The sequence below is a fragment of the Nyctereutes procyonoides genome, unplaced genomic scaffold, assembly GCF_905146905.1.
Source record: "Nyctereutes procyonoides isolate TBG_1078 unplaced genomic scaffold, NYPRO_anot_genome, whole genome shotgun sequence".
NCBI classification, from domain to species: Eukaryota; Metazoa; Chordata; class Mammalia; order Carnivora; family Canidae; genus Nyctereutes; species Nyctereutes procyonoides.
In genome coordinates, this window is record NW_026575131.1 from 36,277,764 (window position 1) to 36,292,561 (window position 14,798).

Consider the following 14,798-nt stretch of genomic DNA (forward strand, 5'->3'; position numbering starts at 1 on the left):
CCTGGAGGCTGTTCCTCCCCACAAAGGCAGTTTCCTGCTTCCACCAAATTAACATCACATCTAATACCCGCGTCCTTTTCTCTTAAAAAAAAAAAAACCAGAAGGAAACACACACCCTCTCCACCAGCCCTATCTTGAGACCTAGGCAGTGTCCCATGTCCTTTCTCATCCCACCATCCCCACAGGGTGTCTGCAAGGCCTCTCTCACTGGTGCTCCTACATTGGACACACGGGCCCCAGGCCTGCGCCTCATTCTCCTGCCCTCTGACATCCCCAGGAAAGGAGGAATATCATTTTGGAGAAATAAACACTGTTAACAAATGAAAGCCTACCTAGTGTCTGTTTTTGAGTCAGGGAAGGAGCTGGAGCTCTGTGCCAGAGGACTGTATTTAGAACAAACCTAAAGCCCATCATAACAATGGAAACCTTTTCAGGAAAACAGGCAGTTGGCAAAGACAGCGAAGACCATAAAATATAAACAATGTGAAGTAAACTACCCTGGTTCCTTTCACAAGTGTGGGGTCAGCAGTAAGGCAGGTAAAGCCTACACTGTGTACGGAGAGCTTCCCAGGCTCCAAAATGTGGGAAAACAGTTGGAAAGGCCCATCTGGCCAGGCTGCTGGGTAGAAACGAGAGGAAAAGCTGTTTGTGAGGTTTCTGCTGGTTGGGAGTTAGAACTGCCATTTCCATTCGTGCTATGAAAAACACAAAACCAAATGTACTACTCCTGGGAACACAACAGAATGACCTTTTTTAGGGGATGTAGGGGAACCAGAAAGGAGAAACATTTAATCTTATAACTTTCCTGAAGGGATGCCTGGGTGACTCAGTGGTTGAATGTCTGCCTTTGGCTCAGGTCGTGATCCTGGGATCCCTGGGTCCTGGGATCAAGTCCCGTATCAGGCTCCCCAGAGGGAGCCTGCTTTTCCCTCTGCCAATGTCTCTGCTTCTGTCTCTCATGAATAAATAAATTTAAAAAATCTTTCCTGAAGCAAAGGGAAAAAAACCCACATGGCTCAACAAATTGTTCTTACAAAGAACAATTTAATAGACAGGAGGTTGAACCAGACTTAAAGTGGACCTATTAGGAGTGGTGCAGGCTGTACAAACTCTAGTTTATAAGTACTGACTGGAAAAGAGGGTGGCCTGCACCACAAAACCCCATCGTGGTGGAGGCAATTTGGGCTGCTGCTGAGAAGGCACACAGGAAGAACAATACCCAGCAGAAAGGATGGGAACAGTGGCTTAGCCCTTGAGGAGAAACCGTGCTCTCTGCAGCTGGTGCTGACTTAGCTGGTGCTGACTTAGCCACGGGCATTAAGGAGGGAGCCATCAGGGTACGAGAACTGCTCAGAGTCCCAGGACTGCCCTCACCGGCCCCCACCAGCTCTTTGCAACAAGAGCTCCCTAATGCAATACAATTATTACACAGTTACATTCTGAAGAACATTTTGCATTTTAATTAAAAAAAATTTACGTCAGGAAATAGTCATTTACAAACCTTGAAGTGTTTTTGCCTGGATCTGGAGTAAGAATGTCTTAAGAAGAGGTTTGTAAGGTCTTCATAACAAAGTCTTGTTATTTACAAAAAACAAAAACAAAAACAAAAACAAAAAAAAACCCAAAACATTAACAGGTTGCCCAGGTAATATTTAAAAATTTTGAACCCAAAACTGCTAATTATCTTTTTTTGACCGCAGGGAATCCCTGCCAAGGTAAATTGACAAAGTCGGCATGATTCTTTGAACAGAAAAGGAAGCCTTGGTGGGTCTAATGGTCCAAAAGTGGGTTTTCATCAGGAAGTACAATCGGAGTGTGAGTACGTTCTAATGAAAACTTCAGCCCTCATTCAGTTGCATATAAAAGCCCTCAAAGAGAACACACAGTACAGCAGTGTTTTGTAAAAAGGCAACAGTACAACTTGGACAGACCCGACGTTCCCATCCCGCAGAGCATCGCTGTGCCCCTCCACCCCCTTCCCCAGCACCCCGATTTATGACAAGCAGCAGCGTCCGTCCTCAGGGAGCAAGGGCAGAGGAACTTCATTCACCTGTGTGATAATTTCTACACCAGAGATGCGAAAATGTCTTGTGGGGGTAGCTGAGGTGCCATTGTGAATGCCACAGGGTCAGAGTAACCAGCTTGACCTACGCAATGAGCTTCTCGGAGGGCTAGTGAGAGAAAAGACAGTTGTAACCCATGGTGGACCAAAGGTACACTATCAAATCCTAGAACTCTTGCTCAGAGCAAAGGCTGTTAAACATCTGGTATATCTTGTTGTAAAGGTAGATTCAGAGTGACTCAAAATATTTTAGAAAAAAATCTAATGTCAAGTTCTTTTGAACTTGAAATTTCATCCCCAAAAGATTTTCATTGAATGAATGAGAATTGGCTCTATTTCTTCTACTTCTGTACAGCCCGAGTAAAAATGCTAGTAAATTTCTAGGTTTCAGTGGGGAACTACAATTATTAGGACCCATGGATATTGCTGCAGTTCAAATACGGTACAATAATTACAAAATATAGACCATCTCTTTACAAATACAAATTATAGTATATTACAAGTCATGTACAGTAAATCTATAATTTTTAAACAAACTAGCGTATCTAAGTTTACCTGGTTGCGAGTGCATGATTATTCCAGTTTACAGTTGCCCTTAAGCTGCCAGTCCAAAACCGACTGAGTGACACTCTTGTAAACTGGGGTCACAGAACAGAAAACCTCATGTATGAGGTCCTGCTCCCCTCTCCAGATGACGGCTGGTAGGTAGGTCCTGACTCACACACTGCATTTCAAAACGGCTAAACAGAAACCAGGAAGCAGTGTATTTGGGGGGATGGGTTTAAAAATGGATATGCTGGGCCCAGTGAATGTCTGATATGCTAGACCGATGGCTGAGGTAATGACACAGGTGTGGTGATCGTCATCACCTTGACCTTCCCCACCGTGCCAGCAGGTAGGTGGGTGCGGGCGAGTGCCCCGGGGGCGCCCTGGACGAGTGGGCCGGGCTTGTCCCACGTCCTCGTCCTCTCGGGTCCTCCCCAGGAAGGCTGGACCTGCTGCTTCCCACAGCTGGGGCTGGGCACGGGTGCACGGCTGTTCCCTACCAGGTTTATGGCTTCCTTGAGGCATGACATCACTTGTACAAAAGTCTAATTGAATACGGACTCCACACTAGTGCCTAAACTTTCCTAACTATGAGGCACTTTTTTCCTGGCCCTCCGGCGCCCCACCTGAGGCCAGAGCCAGTCTGCCCCTCCCTGGGGGCTACAGGGTGGTGATGCATATCATTTCATCTGCCAGGTCCTCCTCATCTCTTCCGAGGTCAGGCTCCTCATCGCTGTAGCCCGGCCCAAAGTCCTGGAGCTCATAGTCCTGCCGGTGTGAGACAGGGCCCACGCCCCCGTTAGCCCGGGGATGCACAGTCCCATTGAGCAGGTTGCTGGCTGCACTCTCCATCTCATCGATGGTCAGGTCACAGGCATCGGCGATTTCGTGTTTTGTTGCCGATACAAATTTTGGGTCCCTTGCATACCGTCCTAAGCCTTCGGATATCAGGACCTGTATAGGACAAAAAAACGAACGGCATAAAAGTGTTAGAAGGCTTTGCAGGGAGAAGCGCACAGGAACCACCTAAAGCACAAACCGCACGATGTACTTCTGGGACTCAGCCAATCGTGTCTGCTAGACCTCACACATGACAGTTAAATGTAAATGGCTTTGAAACATCACAGAGTTCCAACACTACATGTGGCCCAACAAGAGTAGTAGTATTTGCAGGCCCGGCACCTGCAATCCTAGGTGCAGCTCCTTTATGAGAACTGGCAGTGGCAGTATTTTTATACTCTTGCTGTAAGTACCATCTTTGTATCCAAGGAATGGGCGCTGTCCAGAGGAAAAGGGGCACACTTGGGTCCCAGAGCCCCCCCCGCCCCCCCGGCCTCAGAACTTCCACTGCCCCTGCAGGTCCCCCTCTGCTATGCCAGAGCCTGCCCATCCTGGCATCCTTGGGGTGGAGTGGAGCATACTCACTGCCTCCACCAAGCTGTCTGCACTCCTCTGCTTGTCACTGTTTTTGTTGCGGAAGCTGCTGGGGACAGTCAGGCTGGCTGGTGTGAAAGTTCGGTATGAAATGCCGGGCTCGTCCGTGTACCATGAGCTTCGGTGCAAGGATGGAAGGCTGCCGTTGACCTGGTCCAGGGCCTCTGGCCGCTCCACCTGGATCAGGGGCGCGTAGCACGGTGTCCAGTCTCGGTACGGAGGGGTCGCTGGAGGGGTGGCCCACGACCGGGTTGAGTGGCTCGGCGAGTACTTCTGGGCTTTACTGGAATCCAGGCCCGCAACTGCCATGATCTGGGGAGAGATGAGAGGTGGCAGGGTCAGAGGTCCTCAGGAGCAAACCCCAGGCCTCCTCACGCAGACCAAGCAGGAGACATGGCTGCAGAGGGGCAGCCTTGTACAGGGACTTGAAGAGGACACAGGCAGTGAAATCTGGCTTTCTGGCAGACTAGTTTTGGTTTTCCCAAATCCATAATGCACTTCTTAGGACTGTTCCTAAGCAGGAATCAGCTGCTAATTTGTCAAACTGCCACCAAGCAGTGGAGAATTAGTGAAGACATTTCTTTACCTTGTGGTGTATGGTGTATGAACATACCACCCCGTTCACTCTAGGTTCAAATACAGTACACTCGGGGCAAACGAGACATTCCCAGCCCTCAGAAGGAACACAGCTGGTTCTCTTGACTCTAGTGCAATTCATCACACCAGCAGGCATCTGGTCTGCTCTGAAGCTCTGGGCACAAGCCCTGCTTCCCCCACCTACAGCTGCACCACAACAGATTGGCCCCAGCATTCCCTCTCTGCACGGAGGGCCACGATGGCCCGTGGCCCAACCAAAAGCCACGACCACCTGAGGGAGGCAATGCAGGCACAGAGGTGTCCTCAGCGGGACAGCACAGGGAAGAGCGTTTTCATGCACGTGCCCACATAGACTGCCATGCCTAGTTGGTTTGTGGCATTTGATGGCTGGGCCTTCCCAAGCTTTGCCCTCTCACGATAAAGCAGGGCACAAATAAGAGCTAATACAAAAACTGAAGGCAGGAAAGTAAAAAATTGGCAGAGAAACCTGGAACAGAACACATGCTCAGGATGCTGGCGGTGAGCTACCTAGGCGGTGAGCTAGCTCTGCAAATTTACAGACTGGGTGTTCCCTGCATGCTTTCCTGCCCCTGACACATGTACACAGTGGGTGGCATCTCTGATGTGCTCTTCTTAGAAAGAAAAAGTACCATATTCTTGTCCTTGAGGCAAGCCCCTGGTGAGTGGGCTGCAGCCCCACCCTCCCTCCAGCCCCTGAGCTCCTACCTGTCACACTGTGGATGGGTCCTTCTCCCTGGACCACCATCTTTCCTTGCGGCCTAGGCTCACCCACCCCTGTGACCAGAGGGCCCTGCGCGCAAAGGGCTCCACAGACATGTTTTAATGAAAGGAGAGCATCTCGGCAAATAAAGGGCAGCACTGATTATTCAGGACCAGGCAAGCGACCACCACTCCCTGGGTCAGGGATTGTACTAGGCCGCATCGTCAATGCCCCAGAGAGAACACAGTGTGCACCCAAGCCAAGAGCCCAGCTTTGGAAGCTGGCGGCCTAGGATGCCTTTGTCAACTCGGTCACACACCTCCTGTGTGAGCTTAGGCATGTCACCTACCCTCTCCCCTGATATTTGCTCATTTGTGAAAAGGGGGTCGGAATAGTATCTGTTTGGCAAGGTTGCTATAGGATGGAGCCAGAGTGTCTGTGAAGGTTCTCCCCTTTTTTGCTTCTGCTGCTGGCAGCCAAAGAGAAGGGGGTGTCTGGAGGGCGGGGTCCACAGGGTACCCGTCAGGCACGTGGTATCAAGGCCACACAGGGCGGCTCACCTGTTGCTGCATCAGGTGCAGTGGCAGGGCTGTGCGGTGGGGGAAGGTGGGGGACAGCGGTACCTCCTCCTGGCTGCTCTGCCGGCGCAGGCACTCAAAGTTGAAGGAGGATCTCCGGTGCGCTGAGAAGTGAAGCACACCAGCAGTCGTGAAACAAGCGCTCTGTGGGGGCCCCAGGGCTCTGGGGTCAGGGTGGCCCACTGGACACTCAGCAGGGAGCCCGAGAGGAAGCAAGCGATATGTCCCAGGAAGAGCATTAGGCAGTGAGGTCTCAGAACTTTGGGAGGCTGAAGAAACTGCCCAACTGAGGGGGTGTTTTTAGTTAAGTGCAAGTTGGCTTCTTGTACAAGTAATGCCTGTTATCACAGGGCATAGCTAAAGGCTCCAGAGAGCAGCTGCTCTGACTTGACACCCCTGGTCCTGTACACACATTGTGGGGACCACAGCACTTCAGGTCTAGAACACAACGTCATTCTAGAATCCTACAACACCTGCTGCCGCCTCCCCCCGCCGCCCCCAAAGGCATCTTAAGAGTCTCTGGGGCCCACGGCATCTTGCTGCTGCTCCCGTTCTTCTACCTGCTTCAAGGGGAGTGACTTGCTATAACTGAACCAGGTAAGAAGCGAGTTCTTTTGTTGGGAAAGACCCAGCTCCTCTAGCACTGAAGGCAAAAACAGAAAACACCTCTAATGTTAAAGAACACAACTGTCCTGTTAACAACCACTCAAAATAGAGGCTGGTGCACAGGCTGAGCAATGACAAGAGATCCAAAGTTTGTGGCTTCACAGGACACAGGGCCCAGGGGGTCCTGAGTTCTGGGCCCCAAGCACAGGCCAGGGGCTCTGTTTCCCCTGGGAACAGGTCTACCCTTGAGGGCGTTGGCGCTGGAGAAAGGGCTTGGGGCCTTACTGACAGTTTGCAAGGCAGGAGCCAGGTCTCTTCAGCTTCTGCTTCCTAAGATCCCAGGGCATTTCTCCTGCTTTGGCAAAACACACCCCTAATTCCCATACTGGAAAACCATAGGGGTGGGTGAGCCTCCCAGGCCTCCTAGAAGTCACATGAAGCTGCAGGAACCGGGTTCTGTGAGAGCTCTAGTCTAAAAGTGTAAGAAGACCAGGCTGAGCCATTGACTGGCCCTGCCCAGTGTGGGGAGAAGAGACAACGGCCCTGGCCACCCGGGCTTGAGGTGCCCCTGTGGGGCGTGCTGGGCCTCCTCCTCCTCCTCCTCCTCCTGGAGTTGCCTAGGTGGGACATGGACAGCTGCATGACACCTGCTATCCCCATCAGACATCCTGTCCTCCCTGCACCACACAGGGAGGGCAATGTGTCCTAAGGGGGATACCCTAAGGGAGATGGGCCTCCCTCGTTGGCACTCCCTCTAGAACCCTCTCAGGATCAGAGGGCAGGGGCCAGAGGCTGGGAGCCAGGAGAGGAAACCACCATCTCTCTCATTCCAGTAGTGCCTTGCGGTTTTGAAAATCCATGTAGACACTGATCATCTCATCTGCTGTATGCAACCGACGCCGGCAGACGAAGTAATCTCATTTTTGCTGAGAACACAGGCTGAAGGTTTCCAGCTTCTCCCTGCCCAAGGTCTGAACCGATGAGCAGCAAAGCAAATAAAATTTATTTGCCCTTACAAATAAAGAGGCCCGCTCTCTGCTCCGCTCTGGCCCGCTCAGGTTCTTTGCTTCACTAGGGCAGTGCCCCTGAATGGTGGGCATTAATGGGGCTACCGGAGGGGACACAGGGAGATCCAGGTGGCGCAGTGGCACTCCCTGGGCAAGGGGCCTCTGCCTGGCCTCACTCGCCTGTGTCACCCAGTATTCACGGAGCTCAGAAGTGCTCTGTTCAGCATGTGTTTGGGGCTGAATTAAATATTAACTAAGGAAATGGTGTCTCCTGCGACAGCCGGAGAGGCAGGGGGCCCCTGGCGCCATCCAGCTGGACTGGTTATCACACACAGAGTTAGCCGACTCAGAGCCAATGTGTCTGGGCTACTTGTGGTTACTGATTTAGAGCCCTGCTCGAGTATGTGCTTCATTCCTCAAAACAGCAGGACTGGATGTTCTTGAACCACCACCAAAATGCCCACATGTGCACAATCCAACTGCCTGGCCAGGAGCTGGCAAAGGCCACTGCTACGTTTCTCACCCCGGCCCAGGTTCCTCACTGGGGGTGAATCAGATCTCTGGGGGACTGCTTAGGCCACCTGCTTAAGGAAAACAGGTGGGGAACAGCTACCCCGGCCCCCACCTCTTCTCTAGCAGGATGGGTCTCCTCCAGCCCCCGGGGGGAGGGGGAGCGCTGACCCAAAACCTGCCCTGTGAGCAAGGGCACTAGCTGACGCCTGGCAGAGATGAGAGCCGAGGGGTGGAGAGGGTGGGTGAGAGGGGAACTCTCTGGTGGGGACTGAGGAGACATGGACAGACACCAAGAGCTCCCAGGTGCACCTCGGAGGCATGGGGCTTGGTGGGACAGGCCTAGGATGAGGTCCAGCTCCGTGCCAGGGCCGATCCCTTCTGCCCTCTGAGGGTCAGTCACCCCATCCACGGAGATAGCCTGACGACAACACGGTGCACATGGTGACTACCTCGCAAGAGGGACTCTGGGCTCAAAGAAACGAAAACAAGCACAAAAAGCCCCTTATCAGATGCCACACGCTGTGCACGTTTGGGACCACACGCTGCCTTTCTCTGTTCTCAGAGAGTCAAGACCACCACTGAAGTGCTTTGAGCTCCATCACGCGGCACACAGACGAGGCAGAAAGGAAAGCCACTAGGGTCTCCGACCAGGGATCTGGTCTGGAGGACCGGGGTCCCTAATGCAGCAGGATCACAGCTGTCATGCTTCCTCGGGGCCGGGGCCGGGGGAGGCACACACTGTTCTCTGGGAGGCTTCACCCAAAACAAAAAATCTGGCCTCACATGTCGGGGTGGGAGGTAGTAGGCGTCTCCTTGGAGATCTCCGGGAGTCATAGCAAACGGGCGAGTCGTCATCCTCCAAGAAGCCTTGGGGGTGATGGTAGCCTCGGGGCCGCTCGAAGTCCCAGCTGCTGCCCGGGTATCGGTTGTAGTAGTTGTAGCTCTGCCTGGCGGTCAAAAAGGCCAAAAGAGAGGGTGAGGGGCACATGCCAGCCTCGCTAGCAAGCCCCGTCGCTTAGCTTAGACCCACGGCGACAGTCCTCTCCCCACCATTCCTGGACACCCTGGACTGGCTGAGAGCAAGGCAGTCAGTCCTCAGCTTCATGGAAGATTCGGGGCCCTGGGAGAAGCTGGTCTGAGAGAGCAGTCCCCTCCCCCCGCCTCTCCGCCCGGGGCCAGCCACCTGGGACACGGGTGGGCCCTCACTTCCAGGACAAGGGGCCACGTCCTGAGGTCGGCCCGAGCCGCAGCGCTGCTCACCTGCCCCCGGCCGGAGAGCCCACATCCTCATAGCCCTCCTCGCCGCTGAAGTACTCCTGCTCCTCCAAGCAGCGGGCGTCCCTGAAGTACCCGTGGGGCTCCGGATCCTCTCGGCAGATGGTTGGGAACTGCTCATCTCCCGAGTCAGATCTGCAGTTGTGACACAGGCCCCGAGCACCTGAGCCCCTGAGCACGCAGGCAGACGCTTCCTGAGCCGGCCTCGGTGTGCTGCTAGCACCCCTGCCCCCACGTGCCCCTGGCTTCTCCCGGGGGGACCTGGGACTGGACTCTTCAGGCCTCTGGCGGTGGTGCCGTGTGTGTGAGCGTGTGTGTGAGCATGTGTGTGTGCTGGGAGAGGGTGCATCTCTCAGTACCTTGCACAATGCTCGTGCCAAACCACTCTCCCCGAGGGCCATGGAGTCAAAGAGGAAGGTGTGATTTGGGGAACAGAACAAGGAAATGGACCTAGAGGCCACAGCGATCAGCAGTCCTGGAGAGAAAATGCTGGGCTCCCCGGCCACCTACTCTGATCCTTGTTCCTTCTATTCTGGCTCGTGTGACTTTAGGATCTGGAACAAAGGAGCTCCCTTACCAGTTTCCCACTGCCTCTGTCCCAGGAAATATGACAGGAGTCTGGGATCCTGGGTCCCAGGGGAGACTCACACCCGTGACACTTGCCAATTTTTCAAAGCCTGCTGTGCCCACATGGCAAGACTGTCGTGCTATCTCCCTGAAAGCCCTTAACCTGGCTCCAGTCCTCAGGAAAACCAGCTAAGCTCTGTGACATCAACTCTTTCCAAAGAGATGACTGTGCCCCCTCCAAGTTCTCCACTCTCTCAGGTTGCTCCTGAGCAGCTGGTTACACTTAATTAAGCCAAGAGACTTAGTCTCTCTGTCCCCAAGAAAATGATCATTCTTACAATTCAACCCTGTTCAGCAAATACGGAGTAGGATACACTGCACATATGTTGAGGACTATGGAGAAGACTACGGAGAAGGCCCAGTCCCTGGTCTTCAGGAGGTTGGGGTCATACTCTTACGAAGCCCCCATAAGAGGCTTGAACCCAGACAGCAGAGGCAGTGCCAGCCTCCCAGGGGAGTATACAGTAGGCTCTCCCTGCACAGTCATGAGGCATGTAGGGGCTAGCCCTTGGGCATGCTGGCATGTGAGTATTAGCTCTTAGGTGAGAACAAAGTCTGTGCGTATATGGACCTGAACGCTCCTTTGCTTAGAAAGAAGCAACTACTGGGGCACCTGGGTGGCTCAGATCATGATCTCAGGGTTGTGAGATCGAGTCCTTGCATCAGGCTCTGTACTCAGCAAGGAGTCTGCTTGAGATTCTCTCCCTCTCCCTCTGCCCCACCCCTCCCCACCCCTGCTCACATACATGCACTCTCTAAAATAAAATAAATAAAATCTCAAAAAAAGAGAAAGAGAGGGGAAAAAAAAGAGAAAGAGAGAAGGAAATCAAAAAGCAACGACGTCTGCCTCTGGAGTCCACGGCCCCAAGCTCCACTACCCTATCAGGTTGTTGCCTCAAAGGATGTTCTCATCCCTCTGCACTTGGAGGCCAACTGGTTACACTTACAACACAGAGTATTTAACACACAAACACAGGCGATGAGCACATACCTAATGTAAGTTTCATAATAGCGGGTTCTATCCAGGAAAGGCATAACATGGGAGGGAGGGAGGGAGAAGATAAAAGTTAAATATTTCCAATAAAATTTAAAATGCAGATATCAGGCTAGTTCCTAGAGCAGAGAGCAGCCAGCTATGGTTTACAGGCCATTATACTGCCCATGAGCTATGAACAGTTCTTAATACTTTTAAAAGACAGCAAAGAAAGAAAAAAATTGAAGAAAAACGTCCCATTTCATCACATGGGACTTATATGAAGTTCACACTGCGGTGTCTGTAAATAAAGTTTAAAGGTTTATTGGGACACAGCCACCCCCACACATTTACACACGCTGTCTAGGATTGCTTTCTCTCTCCAACGGCAGAGCTCGGCCGCTGCTGTGGAGCCTGTGTGGTGGCCGGGGCCTAAAATATTTACCATCTGGCCCTTTACAAGACAAAGGTTGCCGGCCCCTGTCCCACGGTATGTTGGCACCACTGGGGAAGGTAGAGTTTACGGCAACTACTGCTGTTTTAAGGAGCGGCCCCTCTGGCAGGGCACAGGATAGCTCATGGCCCTCCATCCTTTGGGTTCATCACTGGCTAGTGCCTGACGAGGCCCATGAGCTCACGGCACTCGCAGGTTCACGTGCAGATGCCTCCTCAGAGTCTCCTGTGTGTGCCAGAGCGGGGGGGGGGGGGGGAGAAAGCCACGCCTTGGGGAGACACTACATCACCAAGTGCAAACACATTTTAAAGGTTACCTTTTAATACTGGACCTTCTTTGAGGCTCCCGGTCATGCTTGTGGGAGGAGTGATGCCCATTTTCAGACATATGCTCAAGGTTCCCAATGCTGGGCCGCTTTCCAGGGGCAGCTTTGGACATATTGGCATTATTGAGATTGGCATTTGTTGAGCTGGGAGCTTGCTTTCCTACGGAATTATGGTTATGATGGCTATGACACCCCGAATTTCCTGCTGGAGGAAACAGCGGTCTCTCAGTATCACTTGCAGGTGGAACTGAAGGCCTTTGGACATGCAGGGGACGGTGGGTGGTATTGGTCTGCTGAAGGGGGTCTCTCCTATCACTATTAACATGATTGACATGGTTTCCAAGCAGGGCACCATTTCTCTGCAAAATAATGGGAGACAACACCAGGTAATTTAACAAGTATTTGATGCAGGCTAGCTTTGTTAGGTAATTTTTTCTACACGAAAAACAAATTCTAGGTAAGCTCCGTAGGATCCCTGTAAAACAATCTGAGTGTCTCACAGATCAGGGTGGATGTGTCTGTGTGGCAGCCGGTCCCCCTGAAATGAGGAAGGTTACCGATCCCTGAGTGGGGAGCCAGCTCTCGGCTGTCACACGAGTGTGCTCTTCCAGTCGCTCCAAGTTGAGGTGACTTACACCCAGCAGGGCAGGCTGGCAGCCCCCAGCGGTTGAGGTTGGACAGGAAGCACACCCTCTGGGCTGGGAGGGGGCTGAGGGCCAGCTGGCAGATCAAAGAGTTGGCCCAGGGAAGAAGGGGGGAACACAGGCGGGCAGCGGCTAGCAGGCCTCAGGATGCTCAGCCACACTGGCCGAGCGGCTGTGGCCAGGCTCCTCTGAAGCGGCCAGCGTGGGACAGAGGGGCCAGCTCAGGAAAGCAGCAGGCCCGGCCCCAGAGGAGCCTTCAGCACGAAGGTCTGCTGTGGGGAGAGCATGGTCCAGAAGCCCCTCTAGGCCCGGGAGCTGGCGTGCATTCTCCAGGTTCTTTTGTGGATCACCAACTGCCCAAATTGAAGTCCTGCCCCGCTATTTCCAAGTGGCCAGTGTGTAGCTAGGCGTGGAATAATTACTTTGAATCCATCTTCTTCTTCTTCTCGTTTTGTTTCCTCCGGCTCGTCATCTTGCAAATCACATGATATAGCACGCCGGATTTCTGGCCCAATGTCATGCAGTGTCCTTAATCCTGCCTAGATCAACAAAAATGGCAAAATGGATTAGACAACGTGGGCGTGCTGGGCTCGGCCTGGGTCCTGGCTCTGCTCCTGCCTGATTCAGCTGTGGGGAGGGAAGGTTTCTCCAAAAGGCAACCCAGGGAAGTGACTGCTCGTGTGAGTGTAATTGAGGGGTCCCTGAAGCCCCAGGGTTAAAGGGTGTGGTCAGGAGTTCAAGCTGGTCCCCTAGACTGGGGTGCTTGAGGCCTTCCACCCAGTCTCCTCCTCCTCACATACCCCCACTTGCAGGGAACAGTGTCTGCCGTGGCCGAGAGCACAAGCCCACATCTAAATGATAGTCTATAGAATGTGGCCTGCAGGGTCCTTTCCCAGAGCCCCAGTGGGGGCAAGGAACACAACCCGGCCATTCTATAGGGAGGGTGGCAGGGACTCACCGGCTGTGACCTAAGTACAAGTGTGAGGGGGCAAAGCAGACCCGCAGCCTTCGGGGCCACTGGTTCTGCAAAAAAAAGCCATGGGAACGAGGGAGTGACACCACACACTGCAATCACCAGCACATTCAGGACCATGACAGAATGAGTCGACACACACACAGACCTGGGCTGCTGTGCAGCGCCAGCCTCCATGGCCATCCGTGATGCCCTGGCCTGGAACCTGGTGTTAGGCCAAGAACTTGCCAACAGTTGGATCATCTTAAAGACCACAACACATTGAAAGGGGCTCATCAGCCCCTGGGGGCTGTGTGGGACCCACCAGGTGACCCCTCACAGACATATTCCTTTGCCTGAGCCCTCACAGTTGGCCTTCCTTACACTGGGTCCCGGGTTCCACTGGAACAGGCCCTGGGAGAAGCCCTTCTGTTATTCCCAACTTTGTTAGGGAAACTTTAAAGATGTTTACACTACACGCACGGGGAGGTGGAGTTGTTGGCTCTGAGAAAATTATGTTTTGAGCACCAACTTGAAGAAAAATACCATGCTGACCTAAAGACTAATAACAGGGACAGTACACCTACTTTATCTTTTTCCACAAAAGGACTGACATCTCAAAGTGGCATTTCCTCCCTGCCCCCAGACCTAAGCCCACCTGTCTCATATCCGGGCAGGACCCCCTCATTTGCTGGCACTCCCTCTGCAACTCAGCAGCCACACTGGCGGGTGCCTGAACCCTGGCTGTACAGGGCTGCACCTGCAGCTAATGCTCTGTATCACGGAAGACTGTGGGGGACAACTGGGCCTACAGGTGGGGCATCAGGGGACCCCCAGTAGTGGGGAGTGGGGAGGGTTGGGGTGGAGATGGTGGCCACAGTTTGGCTGGGTCCCACAGGGCTGGTCCCGCTGGTGTGGGAATGCTCAGAACCAGTCTTCTGCCATTGTTAGTGGCAGTGAAAGTAATTTAGAGTGTAAAATCCTACAGGAACTTCCTAAGAGGCTCCTGTGAAAACAGCCTCCTCCATAGGAGACAATGCTGTTAAAAATGGTACACCAGGCTAGGTCTGGTTTGATCCATTCTTTGACTAGAGGGGCAGGGGTGGGGGCTTTCCATTTCATAAATGGTGGGTGTGAAAGAGCCACTGGGATTCAGAGCTCTCAGGTTCCTGGCTAGGAAAGCTGTGGTCTTGTCAGGGAAAGACACATGTGTCCTGCGACCAAGTCCAGAACAGTCCATGGTATGGTCAGTGAGGCTGCCTCTCACTCTCCTGTCCCTCTAACCCCAGCACAAGCTGCACACGCACATGCATACACACTTACGGATGCACACACACACCTGCTTTCCCTCTCGCAAGATCCCCGAATCTGGCACACCTGAGCCAGGGGAATCATCTGCTTGGACGTGGACCCACTTGCCATCCTCTTGGAAACATCGAGAAGGTGGCGCTAAGGTCAGGTGGGGGAGGGCTCTTTCACACAGA

General features: G+C 53.1%; 1 protein-coding gene across 1 annotated transcript in view; it reads right to left on the reverse strand.

The window, feature by feature from the left end:
• Window positions 1-1,209: 1,209 nt before the first annotated feature.
• CACNA1D (calcium voltage-gated channel subunit alpha1 D) overlaps window positions 1,210-14,798 on the reverse strand; it is a 300,604-nt gene continuing 287,015 nt past the window's right edge. Inside the window, exons 41-47 of the mRNA XM_055342673.1 lie at window positions 12,785-12,901; window positions 11,710-12,077; window positions 9,325-9,474; window positions 8,848-9,011; window positions 5,921-6,042; window positions 4,034-4,354; window positions 1,210-3,562 (exon numbers count right to left, since the gene is read on the reverse strand). Of these exons, the coding sequence (XP_055198648.1) occupies window positions 3,269-3,562; window positions 4,034-4,354; window positions 5,921-6,042; window positions 8,848-9,011; window positions 9,325-9,474; window positions 11,710-12,077; window positions 12,785-12,901 (1,536 nt within the window). The 3' untranslated portion in view covers window positions 1,210-3,268. The remainder of the gene's footprint in view (window positions 3,563-4,033; window positions 4,355-5,920; window positions 6,043-8,847; window positions 9,012-9,324; window positions 9,475-11,709; window positions 12,078-12,784; window positions 12,902-14,798) is intronic.